Source organism: Aethalodelphis obliquidens, unplaced genomic scaffold (assembly GCF_003676395.1).
Source record: "Aethalodelphis obliquidens isolate GAN/ISIS:26980383/991018 unplaced genomic scaffold, ASM367639v1 scaffold48, whole genome shotgun sequence".
Taxonomy (NCBI): domain Eukaryota; kingdom Metazoa; phylum Chordata; class Mammalia; order Artiodactyla; family Delphinidae; genus Aethalodelphis; species Aethalodelphis obliquidens.
In genome coordinates this window covers 4,152,913-4,172,972 of record NW_020837992.1, presented here as the reverse complement: position 1 = coordinate 4,172,972, position 20,060 = coordinate 4,152,913, and the positions used below count along the sequence as shown (strand labels likewise).

Here is a 20,060-nt window from a genome sequence, read left to right as displayed (position 1 = left end):
CTTTAGGATTCTCTATGTATAGTATCATGTCATCTGCAAACAGTGACAGCTTTACTTCTTTTCCGATTTGGATTCCTGTTATTTCTTTTTCTTCTCTGATTGCTGTGGCTAAAACTTCCAAAACTATGTTGAATAATAGTGCTGAGAGTGGACAACGTTGTCTTTTTCCTGATCTTCGTGGAAATGGTTACAGTTTTTCACCATTGAGAACAATGTTGGCTGGGGTTTTGTCATATATGGCCTTTATTATGTTGAGGTAAGTTCCCTCTGTGCCTCCTTTCTGAAGGGTTTTTATCATAAATGGGTGTTGAATTTTGTCGAAAGCTTTTTCTCCATCTATTGAGATGACCATATGGTTTTTATTTTTCAATTTGTTAATATGGTGTATCACATTGATTGATTGCGTGTATTGAAATATCCTTGCATTCCTGGGATAAGCCCCAGTTGATCATGGTGTATGATCCTTTTAATGTGCTGTTGGATTCTGTTTTCTAGTATTTTGTTGAGGATTTTTGAATCTATGTTCATCAGTGATATTGGCCTGTAGTTTTCTTTCTTTGTGACATCTTTGTCTGGTTTTGGTATCAGGGTGATGGTGGCCTCGTAGAATGAGTTTGGGATTGTTCCTCCCTCTGCTATATTTTGGAAGAGTTTGAGAACGATAGGTGTTAGCTCTTCTCTAAATGTTTGATAGAATTCGCCTGTGAAGGAATCTGATCCTGGGCTTTTGTTTGTTGGAAGATTTTTAATCACAGTTTCAATTTCAGTGCTTGTGATTGGTCTGTTTATATTTTCTATTTCTTCCTGAAAGTTGTGCATTTCTAAGAATTTGTCCATTTCTTCCAGGTTATCCTGTTGGCATATAGTTGCTTGTAGTAGTCTCTTATGATCCTTTGTATTTCTGCTCTGTCAGTTGTTACTTCTCCTTTTTCATTTCTAATTCTATTGATTTGAGTTTTCTCCCTTTTGTTCTTGATGAGTCTGGCTAATGGTTTATCAATTTTGTTTATCTTCTCAAAGAACCAGCTTTTAGTTTTATTGAGCTTTGCTATTGTTTCCTTCATTTCTTTTTCATGTATTTCTGATCTGATCTTTATGATTTCTTTCCTTCTGCTAACTTTGTGGTTTTCTTGTTCTTCTTTCTCTAATTGCTTTAGGTGTAAGGTTAGGTTGTTTATTTGATAAGTTTCTTGTTTCTTAAGGTAGGATTGTATTGCTATAAACTTCCCTCTTAGAACTGTTTTTGCTGAATCCCATAGGTTTTGCATCTTTGAGTTTTCATTTTCATTTGCTTCTAGGTATTTTTTGATTTCCTCTTTTATTTCTTCAGTGATCTCTTGGTTATTAAGTAGTGTATTGTTTAGCCTCCATGTCTTAGCGTCTTTTACAGATTTTTTCCTGTAATTGATATCTAGTCTCATAGTGTTGTGGTCGGGAAATATACTTGATATGATTTCAATTTTCTTAAATTTACGAAGGTTTGATTTGCCACCCATGATATGATCTATCCTGGAGAATGTTCCATGAACACTTGAGAAGACAGTGTATTCTGTTGTTTTTGGATGGAATATCCTATAAATACCAATTAAGTCCATCTTGTTTAATGTATCATTTAAAGCTTGTGTTTCCTTATTTATTTTCGTTTTTGATGATCTGCCCATTGGTGAAAGTGGGGTGTTAACGTCCCCTACTATGATTGTGTTACCATCGATTTCCCCTTTTATGGCTGTTAGTATTTGCCTTATGTATTGAGGTGCTCCTATGTTGGGTGCATAAATATTTACAATTGTTATATCATCTTCTTGGATTGATCCTTTGATCAAGTCTATTTTGTCTGATATGAGAATTACTACTCCAGCTTTCTTTTGATTTCTGTTTGCATGGAATATCTTTTTCCATCCCCTCACTTTCAGTCTGTATGTGTCCCTAGGTCTGAAGTGGGTCTCTTGTAGACAGCATATATATGGGTCTTGTTTTTGTATCCATTCAGCCAGTCTATGTCTTTTGGTTGGAGCATTTAATCCGTTTACCTTTAAGGTAATTATTGATATGTATGTTCCTATTACCATTTTCTTAATTGTTTTTGGTTTGTTATTGTAGGTCTTTTCCTTCTCTTGTGTTTCCTGCCTAGAGAAGTTCCTTTAGCATTTGTTGTAAAGATGGTTTGGTGGTGCTAAATTGTCTTAGCTTTTGTTTCTCTGTGAATATTTTAATTTCTCGTCTCATTTAATTTGAATGAGATCCTTGCTGGGTAGAGTAATGTTGTTGTCGGTTTTTCCCTTTAATCACTTTAAATATGTCCTGCCACTCCCTTCTGGCTTTCAGAGTTTCTGCTGAAAGATTAGCTGTTAACTTTATGGGGATTCCCTTGTATGTTATTTGTTGTTTTTCCCTTGCTGCTTTTAATATTTTTTCTTTGTATTTAATATTTGATAGTTTGATTAATATGTGTGTTGGCATGTTTCTCCTTGGATTTATCCTGTATGGGACTCTCTGTGCTTCCTAGACTTGATTGACTATTACCTTTCCCATATTAGGGAAGTTTTCAACTCTAATCTCTTCACATATTTTCTCAGTCCCTTTCTTTTTCTCTTCTTCTTCTGGGACCCCTATAATTCGAATGTTCGTGTGTTTAATATTGTCCCAGAGGTCTCTGAGACTGTCCTCAATTCTTTTCATTCTTTTTTCTTTATTCTGCTCTGCAGTAGTTATTTCCACTCTTTTATCTTCCAGATCACCTATCAATTCTTCTGCCTCAGTTATTCTGCTACTGATTCCTTCTAGAGAATTCTAAATTTCATTTATTGTGTTGTTCATTATTGTTTGTTTGCTCCTTAGTTCTTCTGTGTCCTTGTTAAATGTTTCTTTTATTTTCTCCATTCTATTTCCAAGATTTTGGATCATCTTTAGTATTATTCTGAATTCTTTTTCAGGTAGACTGCCTATTTCCTCTTCATTTGTTTGGACTGGTGGGTTTTTACCTTGCTCCTTTATCTGTTGTGTGTTTCTCTGTCTTCTTATTTTGCTTAACTTACTGTGTTTGGGGTCTCCTTTTCACAGACTGCAGGTTCGTAATTCCCGTTGTTTTTGGTGTCTGTCCCCAGTGGCTAAGGTTGGTTCAGTGGGTCATGTAGGCTTCCTGGTGGAGGGGACTAGTGCCTGTGTTCTGGTGGATGAGGGTGGATCTTGTCTTTCTGGTGGGCAGGTCCACATCTGCTGTGTGTTTTGGGGTGTCTGTGAACTTAGTATGATTTTAGGCAGCCTCTCTGCTAATGGGTGGGGTTGTGTTCCTGTCTTGCTAGTTGTTTGGCATCGGGTGTCCAGCACTGTAGATTGCTGGTCGTTTAGTGGAGTTGGTGTTGATATGGAGATCTCTGGGAGTTTTTCACCGTTTGATATTACATGGAGCTGGGAGGTCTCTGGTGGACCAATGTCCTGAACTTGGCTCTCCCACTTCAGAGGCACTGCCCTGACACCCGGTCAGAGCACTGAGACCCTTTTGGGAGGTCTGAGGTCTTCTGCCAGCGTTCAGTAGGTGTTCTGTAGGAGTTGTTCCACATGTAGATGTACTTCTGATGTATTTGTTGGGGGGGAAGGTCTCTCCACGTCTTACTCTTCTGCCATGTTGAAGCTCCTTCCCCCTTGTATTGTTTTAAAAGAGCTTTCTAAATGTAAAGTAGTGAAAATTTTAATTGGGTAGGATATTTGCCTAAGTTCCAATATTTAACATTTGTTAAACTTGACTTTGGGCAATCAAAAAATGGATAAAAAACAAGGAGAAATGAGTAAATGCTTCCTTCCCCCTTTTCCCAGGATAAGAGGAAAGAAATTTATCATATTTCTCTTTCTTTTCTTTTTTTTTTAATTCCTTGGTTTTGGATTGTTTTGAGGATATGGTGTTTCACGCTTATTACGTTAGACTTGTAGTTATAAACACTGACAACACTTCAAAAAGTTTTGAATGGGCCCCACTCCTGAGAGATTCACATGTAATTGTTCTGAGGTGGGCTTTGGATGTAGCTATTTCTTTCAGGAACCAATTCTCCTTCCTCTCATTCCTCAAATGAACAGACCTGTTTGAGAACCACTAGACTAATGATAGTTTTTCCTGTTTAAAGGGGATGAGTAACTTGAGCTGAAGCTCTGCCTCCTTAATTAGCTTTGTTTTTATTTTGCTCTGTTGAGTGCTTTATTACAACTAAATTATTGTGTCATTATTACTGTTTTATTGTTAAAGAAATAAAGTAAACAATATGTGTTTGAGTTAAAAAAATAGTTATTGTAGAAATTTCTATGCTACTTTCTCTTTTTTTCTCCAGTATGTTTCATAGACGTAGCAGTAACCTATGTTGGAAGTCTGTTGCCAAGTCAGCACAAAGAAATTTCAGCACATAATTTGTAGACAAAGCTCAACAACTATGAAAGCATATTTTTAAGTGCATATTTTAAATATTAGACTCAGCTACTACCCCTTAAGACCTCATAGGTTTAAGTTAAAGTAATAAAAATACCATTTAGAGTCAATCAATATGTAATCAAGAAGAAATATATGCTGGAAAAATACCATTTTACTTTAGTTTTTAAAATCTCTCTTTTTTTTTTTTAATCTCTTGTTCCTCCCCACACTTCCTACTAATTAATTCAAATAATGGAGGATAGATTGAAACCAATCAATTAACTGGTCAATATTTTCAGTCTTCAAAGAACCAACTTTTGGCTTTGTTGGTTTATGTTTATCTTCATTTTATTTTTACTAAAATTTTCTTGAGTTTATTTGGTGTTCTTTTTTAAAAAATGAATTTCTTGAGATAATTACTTAGAATTTTTTATTTTCAGCTTTTCATAGTCTAAAAAAAAGCTTCAGACTATTATTTTTATTCTAAGCATCGATTTAGCTGTATTGCACAAGTTTTAATGTGTCATATTTTCTTTTTTTTCAGTTTAAAATATTTGATAATGACCATTGTAGTTTCTTCAATGACCCATGGTTTACTTAGAAATGTTTTACAGAATTTACAACCATTTGAAGAATGTTTTTAGCTGTATATTTATTAACAAGTTTTGAGATTGATTGAGTTTGTTTTATGGCTCAGCGTATGATCAACTGAGATAACTGTAGGTGTATGTAAAAAATATGTGTCTGTGGTAGAGGGTGCAGTGCCCTGGGTATATCAGTGAGGGACAATCTGTTAATATTTGTTTAAGTCTTCTACACAGTTACTGATTTGTTGGAGGTCTGCTTATTCTACCAGATAATGTTCCATCTATTGTACATGTGTCTTATTTCTTTTTCTAACTCTGTCCATTTTTTTACTTTTATATATTAATATATACATATTTTTAACATTTTTATTTAGGTACAGTAATGTACCTTTATATATTTTAAAATTATATTTTCTAGTAGATAGACTCTTTTATTATTAGAACATATCTCTCTTTAGTAATGTATCTTGACTCAAATTCTATTTTGTCTACTTTAGTTATAAGGCAATTAAGAAACAAATAAAAAGTTTGTAGATTTAATCTTCAATATATCTATAACTATTTTAAATATAAACACACAATGATAATTTAAAGACAAAGATTGTCATAATGCCACATTTGTCAAATCAGCTTTCTTTTGGTTCATTTTTGCATAATGTGTTTTCCATCTTTTTATATTCATTCTGTCTCTGAACATATATATTATTTGTTTTGTATGGAACACATAGTTTTTACTTTTATTTATTCTTTTATTTATATATTTATTTATTTAGACTGCACAGCAGAGCTTGCAGGATCTTAGTTCCCTGACCAGGGATTGAACCTGGGCCCTGGCAGTGAAAGCACGGAGTGCTAACCACTGGACCAGCAGGGAATTCCCTGTAGTTTTTATTTTTAATTAATTATGATAGATGTTCCCAAACTTAGTTCACAGCACTCTTGGGGTCTTAGTAATTTGTTCACGTCATTCCTAGCCAAAAAAGAAATACTTAACAGTTTTATTTATTAAATAACTGGACCCAAACCACTTGATAAGTCTTGTGCCCACCATAATTCTTAGTAATAGAATGTTAGACACTGCTCAATTTCTCAGACCTTGGAATCAGATTATAAACTGCCACCTAATTTCCTATACCATTAATTTTCATTTGGTACTTTTTCTTTATCACAGTCACTGCTGAAAACCCAGCTTTGCAAAGATTTGATGTCACCAAGCAGAACTTTCTGCAACCTAATGTAACTGGGAGCTACTCTGAGCTAGCAGTTTGCAAAATACGTGAGAGATATCAAATATTGCTTTGTTTCCACTGAAAATTTAAAATATTCCTTAGGTCTCCTGTGAATTTATGAAGGCCACCAGGGCACCTCAGCCCACAGTTTGGGAAATGTAGTCGTATGACAGTCTTTGTATTTAAAGTGGAATTGTCTGTTTATATTTAATATAATTATTGATGTCTTTGGGACTCTATCAATCATCTTACTATTTGTTTTTTATTTATCCTATGTTTTCTATGTGCTTTATTCTCTTCTATTTTTCCTTCTTATTGATTATCAATTGTACTTATTATTTTACTTATTTCTTTTTATTAGATTATTATGAACATAATAATAATCTACTTTTATTGTTCCTTTAAAGATAATGTGCATCCCTCCAACATAGGAGCACTTCAATACATAAGGCAAATACTAACAGCCATAAAAGGGGAAATCGACAGTAACACATTCATAATAAGGGACTTTAACACTCCACTTTCACCAATGGACAGATCATCCAAAATGAAAATAAATAAGGAAACACAAGCTTTAAATGAGACATTAAACAAGATGGACTTAATTGATATTTACAGGACATTCCATCCAAAAACAACAGAATACAAATCTAGAAACAATAAATGCTGGAGAGGGTGTGGAGAAAAGGGAACCCTCTTCCACTGCTGGTGGGAATGTAAATTGATACAGCCACTATGGAGAACAGTATGGAGGTTCCTTAAAAAACTACGAATAGAACTACCATACAACCCAGCAATCCCACTACTGGGCATATACCCTGAGAAAACCATAATTCAAAAAGAGTCATGCACCAAAATGTTCATTGCAGCTCTATTTACAATAGCCAGGAGATGGAAGCAACCTAAGTGTCCATCATCAGATGAATGGATAAAGAAGATGTGGCACATATATACAATGGAATATTACTCAGCCATAAAAAGAAACGAAATTGAGTTATTTGTAGTGAGGTGGATAGACTTAGAGTCTGTCATACAGAGTGAAGTAAGTCAGAAAGAGAAAAACAAATACCGTATGCTAACACATATATATGGAATCTAAGAAAAAAAAAAGGTCATGAAGAACCTAGGGGTAAGACAGGAATAAAGACACAGACCTACTAGAGAATGGACTTGAGGATATGGGGAGGGGGAAGGGTAAGCTGGGACAAAGTGAGAGAGTGGCATGGACATACATACACTACGAAACGTAAAATAGATAGCTAGTGGGAAGCAGCGGCATAGCACGGGGAGATCAGCTTGGTGCTTTGTGACCACCTAGAGGGGTGGGATAGGGAGGATGGGAGGGAGGGAGACACAAGAGGGAAAAGATATGGGAACATATGTGTAAGTATAACTGATTCACTTGGTTATAAAGCAGAAACTAACACACCATTGTAAAGCAATTATACTCCAATAAAGATGTTAAAAAAAAAGATAATATGCATCCTTAACATAGTGACAGGTAATTAACAATTATAACTTCCCCAACAATGTAAGAACCATAGAAAATGCTAACTCCATTTACTTCCCTCCTGTCTTTTGTTCTATCATTATCATGTACTTAAATTCTACATACATTTTAAACTAACACTAGTCATAATCAATGTACACACTGCAGGCTGTTTGCTGGGCTGTAACCATTTGCTGCTAACCCGGACCCTAATGGCAATGGATTCCCTCAGCAGGCTCAGCTAAAATTTTGAAAATCTGTGTGGAAATATGCGGTAGGCTAGATAATGAGCTCCCAAAACATCCATGCCCTAATCCTTGGAAACTGTGAATGTTACATAGGACAGCAACAGCGCTTTGCAGATGTGATTCAGTTAAAAACCTTGAAATGGGAAGATCATCCTGGATTATTTGAATGGACCCTAAATTTAATCACAAAGGTCCTTATAGGAAAGAAGCAAAGGATCAAAGGAGACCGAAGAAGTTTTGAAAATGGGGTGCTGCTGACTTTGAAAGTAGAGAAAGGGGGCCATGAGCCAAAGGCTGTACACTGCCTCTGGAAGGTAGAAAGAGCAAGGAAACCTATACTCCACTTGAGCATCCAGAAAGAACACAACTCTATGGACCCACTGTAGATTTTGACCTCCAGAACTTTAAGAGAATAAATTTCTGTTGTTTTAAGCTACTGAGTTTGTGGCAATTTGTTATAGCAGCAATCAGAAACTAACACAAAAGATAATGGCACACGGTGTTAAAAAGTTTGAATTTGTAGAGACCTGGCTTTGAATCCAATGTCTTCTACTTACTAGCTGTGGTGTCTTAGATGAGCAGCTTAAATTTCTCTGAGCCTCAGTTTCACCTTCATAAAAGTGATAATAATATTTACCTAGTACTTTCGCTGAGAGGGTCAAAGATGCAAAGTATTTAGTAGCATCTTACACATAGAAAGCACTTAATAAATTGTTGTTATAGTAGTTATCATCCATAGAGAAAGGTAGATGCTAACAGGTAGATTCGAATATTCTGCAAAAGTGGGCATGCTCACTTTGCTTCCAAGAGCTTATTTTCTACCTAGGTGTTCAGAGCTAGTTTAGAATAAACTTGTCTAGTTGGAAAAGCCCTGAAGGACCTCAGTGACCAGTGATCTCAGAAGTTCTCCTGAATGAGTGTGTCCCAGATTCAGGCTGGGATTTAATCTCTGTAACCCATGAGTTCTATCATGGTTCCCACGGGACCACTGACAGACATGAGAATTCCTGAAGAAACTGGATCCAACTAGCCATTAGGCCTACAGAGTTGCTAAGTTGCTTTTTCCTGTTTAATGGCTTTAATCAGAATTAGGGGACTTAATCTGTGTACCCTACTTAAGCAAAGGATGGTGATCCAAGAAAGCTCATATTTCTTAATTATTTTTCCTAATATTAGACAGTCTTATATCTATCACTACACATTCTCTTTATTAAACCAGCAATTGTTAAGCACGAGTGCCCTTGCCTATGTTTCTTTCCTCATCTTGTACCACTATCTCCTCTGACTGAGCTGTAGTCCTTCCCTGCCACAACCCATTCTCCCCCTTCTTTAAGATATATGTTCTTTCCCCTTTCTGTGATATTCCCTCCATGTGATTACTTTTATCTTCATTCTGACTTTCACTCTTCTTCCAGGTCTCTGCTAAAATGCTGCTTCCTTTCTGAAGCCTTCCCTGACCCTCCCAGGGATTTTGAATCTGGACTACTTCCCTCGGCCCACCCCCATAATAATTTCTAATTGGGCAGTTTACTTTTCCTTTTATATCACTTACTATAATATGCATAATATGAAGGCAAGAAGCCCCATGATTTTTGCTCCTCTAAACTAATACCTAGTCCAGGTGCCTAGCACTCAATTATAAGCAGTCTGTGCATATTTGTTGCAATGAATAGATGAATGATGAATTACCTACAAAATGAAAAAATCAAGAGTCCGGGCTATATCCCTAAAAGCTTTAATTCAGTGGTTGTGGGTTACAGCCCACGAAACTATCTTTTTAAAAAGCTTCACAGGTGATTTTGATAGATAACAGCACTTTGAGAACCACCGTGACAAACAGGAAAAACTACTAAATAAAAAACAACTCCTGTGATTCCAAATGTTATGCCTTCACCTTTTCTTTAGTTGATATGTGGAATGAGTGTAATTTTGATATTCATCTCATCCATTGATGCTGGACAAGGGAAAAGATTCCAAATGGACCTTCTGGTGCCAAAAGTTTTACTAGGAGAGGCTGAATGTCACAGCAAAGCTCACAAGGAGAAGACAGAGATCTAAAACAAAAAAGCAAATGGAATGGATAGTTCTTGGAATGGCATTACTTTCCTTTAATTACCTAAAATTCTTACCTGAGTTCTGGGTATAGCATATGGAATAATTAAAAATTCAAATTTGGATAATATCCCAGATAAAAAAGAATATATGAAACTTCATCTGAGAAAGCTTGATCTAGTTTCTTTTTCCTCCTTCATTGCCAATCCCTCAAATTATGGATGGTTCCTATGATAACTATATTAATATGAACTCTGTAAACTCAAGATATACAAGAATTTACAAAAAAACTTTTTGTATAGCTTTATTAAGATATATTAAATACAGTAAGTGTACAATTTGATGACTCTTGACATATGTATGTACCATGAAATGATCACCATAATCAAGACAACAAACATTTCCATCACACTCCCTGCAGTTTCCTAATGTTTCTTTGTAATCCATCCATCTCTCTATCTCCTTCTTTAGGCAACCTCCAACCTGCTTCCTCTTACACAGATTGATCTGACTTCTAGAATTTTTTATAAACTGAATCACTCAGTTTGTACTTTTTATTTTTGTCTAGCTTTCACATAGCATAATTATTTTGAGAATAATCCAGGTGTTGCATATAAAAATTTGCGTGGTTTTGTTTTGTTTTGTTTGCTGAATAACATTCAGTTGCAAAAATACACCTTAATTTAGTTTACCCTTTCAGTTGTTGAAGGACTTTTGAATTGTTTCCAGTTGTTGGCTGTTACAAATAAAACCGCTATAAAAATTCATGAACAAGTCTTTATGAGGACATATGCTTTCATTTCTCTTGAGTAAATACCTAGGAGTGAAATGCTTAGATACATGTGTGTTTAACTTTTAAAGAAACTGCCAAAACTCTGTTTCCAAAGTGGTTGTATCATTTTACCAATGAGCAATGTATGATAATTCTAGTTACTTCACCTTATAGCCAATACTTGGCATGGTGAGTTTTAAAATTTTAGCCATTCTGGTGGGTGTATAGTGTCATCTTATTGTGATTTTTGTCTTGGATGACACAGTCCACTTTGAAATACACCTGACTCAAAACTTCTACTCAAGGCAGGTTGACTTATTCTATACTATAAGTACAAACTACCCTTTATTTCTTCCATGTCTGTTCAAACATGAGCTGGCAACCTGGAGTATGCTCTGCTCCCCATACTGCATACTCTCCTTTCTTGAAGGGACCTGAAAATGTTTTGCTTAAGTAACTCTTTAAGTTAAAGAAAAAAGAGCATGCACTTTAAATTTTTTTAAAATATTTTATATTTAAATATTTAAATATATTTATATATTTTATGATATATATTAAATGTTATATATTTGGTGTATTATATAATATATAATATGTACTACATACTTTGTTATAATGTATAATATACATTAGATTTTCTATATGGCATAATATAATATATACTTTGGTATTAAATAATATATGATATTTAATATACACATTATGTATTATATAGATTAATATTATATATTATATATAATATATACAAACTATAAGAAGTTAATATTAGATATTACATTATAATATATATTATATAACTTAATAAAGCTATTATATATAATTATATGTTTGCAATATACAATGTAATCATACATGCTATATTATATAACAGCATAAATATAGCATATGTTTTATAATATGAATATAACAATTTATGTATATAAAACAGTATGTTATATTACAGAATATAACATAATTATATTGTTAATTTATATGTAACATGTTATATTATGTATATTTAAATGTTAAATATATTTAAACATGTATATTTACCAAGTGAGGGCGTCAGAGTCTGCTCCATGTGCAAAGTGGTCCTAGCAATGCTTAACTAGTGTGCTAATTTTTATGTAAAATAAATATTCCTGTGAAACATGCTTTACAATCTTTTTTTTTGGATTCACTCCTCTAGTGCTGTTAAAGCCATGCTCCTTCCACTCAGGTTAAGATCACTGGATCTCCCTTTTCAATCACCCCATGGCCTTCACGCTCTTGTGTGACTTCTTAGTAATGGTTTTGTAGATCCCCGTGGGGATTTTCAGGTTATAAAACCCTGTCACACACACTACCTCATCTGATTTTTACAATAACCCTCTCAGATAGCAGAATGCCAATTATGTTTATTTTATATGTGTGGACTCTCAAGATCAGGAATGTTAATTGACTTGCTGGGTTCAAGGCTCCCAGCTAGTAAGTAGCAGAGGCTGGGCAAACCAGAGCCCTGGCCTCCTAATTAAGGAGATTTCATAAAACCCCACCACCCTACCACCCTGTATGCATACACCTTGGAGGCATAGCTCTCTCTTACATTTCTTTCAAACTCCAAAGTGCTGTGCACACTGTCAGTATTCCATCAGCATTTTCTTTAGCTAAATTACTTTGGCAAGTAAATTACTAGATAGTTTAGTTTAGGCTGTTTCACATTTTGAAGTTATTATGATGACCTTAGGAAATTTTGTTTTGTAATTAATAGTGTCTGGCGGGGAGGGAGAAGGGTAAGCTGGGACGAAGTGAGAGAGTAGCACTGACATATATACACTACCAAATGTAAAATAGATAGCTAGTCAGAAGAAGCTGCATAGCACAGGGAGATCAGCTTGGTGCTTTGTGACCACCTAGAGGGGTGGGATAGGGAGGGTCGGGGGGAGACACAAGAGGAAGGGGATATGAGGTTATATGTATACATATAGCTGATTCACTTTGTTATGCAGCAGAAACTAACACAACATTATAAAGCAATTATACTCCAATAAAGATGTTAAAAAAATTAGTTCTATAAATTGAACAAATGTTACATTAAAAATAAAGAGATAAATTGACATTGAAAAAAATAGTGTCTGTGATTGTACTGAAATAGTAATTTAATAAACATGGACAGGCTACAACAACATTCCAGTAAGAAGGGAGCCAGATAGCCACAAAGTCCACAAAAATTATAAGCACAGATTGCTTAACTTACTTGGCATGCTTCTCTTCTGAAAATAAAGCTTTAGGTTTTATCCCATTTCTTCAGTGAACAGGTTCTTTTATGACGTCTAAGGAGATAAGATATTAATAGCAATTTCTTTGGAAACTTGGTTTCCCTTTTCCTCTTAGAAGAGAAGGCACAATCAAGTAGTGAATGGGGCTTCTGTGGTGGCGCAGTGTTTGAGAGTCCGCCTGCCAATGCAGGGGACACGGGTTCGTGCCCCAGTCCGGGAGGATCCCACGTGCCGCGGAGCGGCTGGGCCCGTGAGCCATGGCCGCTGAGCCTGCGCGTCCGGAACCTGGAGCCTGTGCTCCGCAGCGGGAGAGGCCACAGCGGTAAGAGGCCCGCGTACCGCAAAATAAATAAATAAATAAATAAATAAATAATGAATGCAAAACGTCTAGTGACTGCGAAGAGCAAACTGAGTTGTCAAGAAGAGGCTGGGCAAAAAAAGACTGTCTCTTCAACCAAGATGTTGACAAGAGTCTAAGCAACTAAGAAGACTTCTAGGAAAGCCAAAAATAAGAAGAGAAGGGTTCTAATCTCTGTTTACCTGTTTGCAGCTAACGGAAGGAAGGGAGGATGCCACATCAAAATTTTCATGATAGTTTTGTTCTAAACAATTGACTAAAATAGGACAATATGTAAACATCTCTACACTCTCCTTCTACTGGTAACCGTTACACTGAGGGTTCTGCAGCTTAGCTAGCTCTTGTAACCCCAAGCACCTGGGATCTGTAATGATGGCAGTGGTTGTTTGGGGTGTGGGTGGGGTGAATATAGCCGGATGCAGGGCACTTTTCAGGTGATAATTGCACCCCCTGGACTGCTTGTCCAAACACTCTCATGAACAAAGAGCTGAAGTAATGACGATAGAAATCAAGTGGCAGGCCCTGTGTTAGACCTTTGACACGCTTTATGCCATTTAGGTACCAACTCCATGAGGTACAGAGATCAGTATTCGCATTGACAGATGACGAAACACATGTAGCAACTTTCCTCACAATTAATATGTTTCTAGGATTAGAACCCAAGTTTGTCGAATTTCCAACCCCCCTTTCTTTCCTTGTGATCAGCGCCGCACTGCTATAAGCCAGTCTCTGTATTAACACAAAGGCAAACAATTCCGTGCAGCACCTGTTCATCGTCTGCGCTGAGCACAACATAAGCCCCCCGACGAGAGGAATTCGACCAGTGCCAGCAGGGTCCCGGGACACAGAGGGGAATCCCGGAGCCGACTTGCCTTCTCGCGCGCCTAGCGCATGGAAAGAGACACTTCGGACGCGAGGGCCAGCGAGGTAGTGCCCGCCGCGCCCGCTCCCACGCCCGCCCGCATCTCACCCCAGGCCGCCGGCAGCTCGAGCAGCACCAGAATCGCCAGGAGGGCTCCTCCGGGGCAGAAGGTAGGGAACGCTGGCGGCAGGAGAGGCTCCCGGCTCCTTGGAGAAGTGGCTCCCATCGTCCCCAAGGGCCTCTAGTAACCAGATGCGATCTCGGAGAAAATCGAAGTCAGGGGAAAGTGCAGCCGAGAGAAGTACCACACACACGGTTCCGCTCCCAGAGTCTGAGAAGCGTGGCGGAGGTTCCGGGACAAAAAGCTTTTGACCACAACTTCCCCTTGGTGAGCAAGGTCTTGTTTACTCGCAGTTTGCATTGTTTCTAACAAGTATCACTCCCAAAGACCACCTTAGAGATCCAGGTACAGGAGGAAAATCTGGCAGCGTATTCAGCTCCTTGATGTATTCCGCATGTGAGGATGGGCAGTTCCAGACAAAGGCGGTGGATTCTCACAACTTCGCTTTTATACACCCCTGCACGACTTTTCCCCTTCTCAAGAATCCACGTGGGTAGGTCACCTAAAGAAATGCCTGCTTTCTCTGTTGAAGCAACAGTTGCAGGCAGCATGCTCAGTGTACAGGGAATATGAAGAACCAATTTCTTTATGTTGAATTGAGATACACCAAGCCACTGAAAGATTTTTTAAACGAGAGTGACTTAATCAAATTTGCATTTTTAAAAATATGATGCTGTCTATAGTATAGAGACTGGATAGGAATAAGGCAATAGCGGAGACCAGCAAGGAGGCTTTTGCCATCATCTGGGTGGGGTTTGGTGGTGACTGTGACTGGGGATAAAGTAGACAATTAAGAAAGATATTGCAGATGAACAAAATTTACTCAAGCATTGGATTTTGGTTAATTTCTTTCTTAAAGTTAGTGGTGAGAAAAAGAAGGAAATCAATAGTTAGCCCGAGGATTCAAAATGAATGGTAGTGCTATTTATTGAAATAAGAAGTATGGGGGAGGGAAAGGTAAGAATGAAAAGATGAGAGAAATGGGAGTGTGTGCTAGGCAGAATAATGGTCCCCAAGATGTCCCTGTCCTATTCCCCACAACGTGTGATATGTCACCTTATGTGGCAAGAGGGATTTTGCAAGTGTGATTAAATTAAGGAGTTTGAGATGGGGAGATTATCCTGTATTATCTGGGTGGGCAACATAATCAAAGGGGTTCTTATAAGAGGAACGCAGCAGAACAAAGTGGGAAAAGGCAATGTCTGAAGCAGAGATTGGAGTGATGCTGCCACAAGCCAAGGAATGCCAGCTACCTCTAGAAGCTGGAAGAGGCAAGGAACAGATTCTTTTCTGGAGTTTTCAGAAAGAGTCAGTCCCACCAACACCTTGGTCCAGCCCTGTAATACTCATTTTAGACTTCTGACCTCCAGAATTGTTAAAACAAAAATCTGTGTTGTTTTAAGATTCAAGGTAATTTGTTATAGCAGTAACAGGAAATTAATATGGAGGAGGGAGGGTAACCTGATCAAGGGAGAATGTCAAAATCTTTTTGGATTTTTAACTGAGAAAGTTATCGTCATTGGGCAAATGGAGTTTCATGACAGCCAGGAGGTGTGGGAATGTTCTAGGAAAAGTTTAGGAATATAGGTAGTTTGTTGATTATGAAGCTGGACTTCTAGTAAGGCCCATAATGAGGACTTCTGAAAAGGAAATAGATGGAAGAGGGTTAAAAATCTCAGGAATTGTTGGGTCTGTTAAGGGAGAACATGTACAATAAACAATAGAAAGATCAGGATTCATCTAGAGGTTTTAAAACATTTTTGTTGAAGTATAGTTGATGTACAATATTAGTTTCAGGTGTACAACATAGTGATTCAAATTTTTTATTGATTATATTCCATTTAAAGTTATTATTGGCTATATTGCCTGTGCTGTATGATATATATATATATATATATATAAGGTATGATGTACCTTATTTATTAATACATAGTAGTTTGTACCTCTTAGTTCCCTACCCCTATCTTGTCCCTCTCCCCCTCCCTCTCCCTACTGGTAACCACTAGTTTGTTCCTTATATCTGTGAGTCTGTTTCTGTTCTGTTATATTCATTCATTTTTTAAAATTAATTAATTTATTTGTTTTTATTTTTGGCTGTGTTGGGTCTTCATTGCTGCACGTGGGCTTCCTCTAGTTGCAGCATGTGGGGGCTACTCTCCGTTGCGGTACGTGGGCTTCTCATTGCGGTGGCTTCTCTTGTTGCAGAGCATGGGCTCTAGGCACGCAGGCTTCAGTAGTTGTGGCATGCGGGCTCAGTAGTTGTGGCTCAAGGGCTCTAGAGTGCAGGCTCAGTAATTGTGGCACATGGGCTTAGTTGCTCTGAGGCATGTGGGATCTTCTGGGACCAGGGCTCAAACACGTGTCCCCTGCATTGGCAGGTGGGTTCTTAACCACTGCGCCACCAGGGAAGCCCTATATTCATCCTTCTGTTTTATTTTTTAGATTCCACATACAAATGATAACATACAGCATTTGTCTTTTTCTGTATGACTTATCAACCAGAGGTTTTTAACATTTTTGTGTATCATGGACCACTTTGCCTGTTTGATCAAGCAGGACCCCTTCTCAGAATTATTTTTTAAATGCAAAAAATAAAGTACATGGGATTACAAAGAACACTGGTTAAACTGAAATACAGTTCCAGCCACGAATTTTTGGAGGTCTGTGGTTCCTAAGACAAGAACTCCAGATTTAAAAATTAGTAGAAACAAGAGCCACTCCTTTCTGAAGCAAGAGTCGAAACAAGTCGTATGGCGGGTGGAGTAATTCCAAATATCAAATGCTGTAGAGAGGAGAGGGGGATGAAGATTGAAAAGATATTGTAGCAGATATTTCAGTAAATATGCTAGCTCTTTTCTCCTCCATGCATAGATATGATTCATGGTGGAATAAAGACACTCAAGGTTGAAAACTATTCTCTACTCAGTGTACTTTCACCGTTGGAGACCCATGTACACACAGTCCAGCAAACCTATATCACTCAGCATATACAGCCTTAGCTCACAAAAACAATCCAGAATACTGTGTTACTTCATTTGTCCCTTTTATTCAAGTCTCACTTCCTACCCTCACTAGTTGAGAAAGGGCAGTGTCCCAAAGGCCAGATATGTTCTTAATTTTCCATTCCTTTCCATTAGACTCTCTCCCAAGACTCTACTGCAAGAAACGTCTACTTTGATCACATCATTTACCACACCTCCTTTTTAATACTTTAATACCACTCTATCAAGGATTTGATATTATCCTTTCAAGATATTCTCTACAGAGCAACGGAAAAAGAAGCTAGATCATGGTAGACCATGGCAAAGGGAATAGAAGATTCAATTCCCCAGGCTTACCTCACATGCTATCAGAATATGCCACTCATTACTTCTTTTTACACTAATCTTCTAGCATCTGCTTTCTTCCCTCATATCTTGAAGGTTTTAGCTCCTAACTCATGGCAAACTCCTCTACTGTTACTCCTGTCATAGTCCTCAGTGATTTGATATTCACAGTGATGGTATTTTCCAAATACCTGGCCTTTCGGCACCTTGACCTCTTCTCTGCCAATGATCTTGTTCTTCCTTCTACTCTGCCACTTATGCCCATGGCCATACTTTAGACCCTGTCATCCTCAATTACTATAATCCCTTCATAATTTTGGCCATCCCACTGTCCAACCACCAGTCCTATCCTTCTATTTCACCTCTAGTACCCTGATCCCAACAATCTTTGTATCTCTCAGTACCTACAGTCCATTGATCTTACCGCCATCTTTCAATCTCAAACCCCCTTAGTGTCCTCACTTTCATCCTTACCAGGTTAAATTCCATGGTCGATCATTATAATCACTATCTTGCATACAACCTCGGCTTCTTTGCCCTTCTCCCACTTTATCATATTTATTAAATGAACAATCTTGGTTAGATTCATTTCTCCATAATTTTGCCTCTGTACCCATGAAATTGAACATGGTTGGAGAAAAACACATATCCATGGGAACTAGTCTGTTTAATGACAACTCATTTCAAATGGACCTTTGTAATGCTGCCTGGTGTTCTTACTATAGTTACCTAGTCCATTTACTCTCTCATTCTTCCAAGAGACTATTTCAAATTTTTTATTTTGACATTGAACTCTGACTTCTCCTCCATCATTCTTAGTCTCTGTTTATAGCTTCACTTCTTTTTTTTTTTCCAGAAAAAAAATCAAAGAAAACTTCCACAAACTTCTCTCATTACTTAACATCTATCTGGTTTATATAGTTTCCTTATCTCCTCTTAGTATGGTTATACTGTTCACACCCTTATCAAAGGCTAACTTCTCCACTGGTGCACTAGATTCAATTTGTTCTTACTTGCTCAAAGACATCACTCCAGGAATTCCCCTCTTTCTCCAGAATCATTATTTTCCCCCTTTCTACTGGATTTTACCATAAGCATGCAAAAAAATTTCTCCAAATGCAGCAGACATAGTTCCTCTTTGATTTTTTTTTTGGTTTGTTTGTTTTTGTTTGTTCTATTGTGTTTTGTTTTGGTTTTTTTTCATCTAATGTTTCTTTTGCTTGGAACACTTTCTGACCAGATATCTATCTGCATGGCTACCTCCATCATCTCCTTGAGTTTTTTTGCTCAAATGTGATGTTCTCAGTGAAGCCTTCTCTGGCCACTATTTACAATTGCACGTCCATTCGGAACTTCCTTTCCTCTTTCTCTGCTTCATATAATTTTTAAAATTTTACTTATGTTTTCATTTTATTTCCATCTGACAATCTGCTTGTTGTCTGCCTCTCTTCACTAGAATAAAAGCTACATGAGAGAACATGTCCATTTATCACTGCTATATCCCACAACCTAAAACACTGCTTAGCACACAAGAATGATTTCTACAATTGTTTGTTAAGTGAATAAATGAAATGAGTAAATCAGCTAAGGTCAACCCCTTTTTCAGAAAATTTGGTGGTAAAGAGAAGGGAGATAGTTTAAGAGAGAAAGCATGGATGGTTTGGGGAGGATTTGTTTTCAGGCTTGAGGGTGGAAATTTGTTGCTTTAACTGGGCCCCGTCTTCTGGAATTGGGCCCCTGATTTTTCCTCTTTTCCACAGTTCCATGTGGTTCAGGTGGACCAAGGTTTCTCAAATACAACACTATTGACACGTTGAGCAGACAATTCTCTGTTTGGGGGGCTGTCCTGTGCACTATAAGATGTTTAGCAGCATCTCTGACTTCTACCCACTAGATGCCAGTAGCACTCCCCTCCTCCAGCTGTAACAATCACAAACGTCTATAGACATTGCCAAATGTCCTCTGCAGGGAGGAGGTGTGAGTGCCCCACTTGAGAACAACTGAGGTAGATCAATCCTATCCCTAGCTCTAAGCCTGGACAAGCAGCCTAGGCCTTGTCATCTGCTTATTTCACTGCTCTCATCCTAGTAAATGGTTGAAATGGGGACATGTGACCCTAGTTGGACAAATCAGAGGTAATGAAGGCACTTTTGCAGGAGTTATTGGACAAAAGAAGTTCATTGTGCTGGAATGCTAAGCTGACGAGACGTGCACTTGGCATCGTGAACAAACATTTTGCCCGTTTTTAGGGAGTGTCTATCAGAGAATGAGTCCAGCAAGAAAAAAACAGAACCAGGGAATGGAACAGAGTCCTGAGGATATGATTTGAATAGTTAATTCCCATTTTAACTGAAGCCAGCTGCATGCTTGACCTTTTCTCTCA

The 20,060-nt window shown here is 37.5% G+C and overlaps 1 protein-coding gene across 1 annotated transcript in view; it reads right to left on the bottom strand.

The window, feature by feature from the left end:
- Positions 1–14,535, bottom strand: part of LOC113607474 (complement receptor type 1) — a 106,434-nt gene extending 91,899 nt beyond the window's left edge. Inside the window, exon 1 of the mRNA XM_027082866.1 lies at positions 14,339–14,535. Within this exon, the coding sequence (XP_026938667.1) occupies positions 14,339–14,456 (118 nt within the window). The 5' untranslated portion in view covers positions 14,457–14,535. The remainder of the gene's footprint in view (positions 1–14,338) is intronic.
- Positions 14,536–20,060: the final 5,525 nt, after the last annotated feature.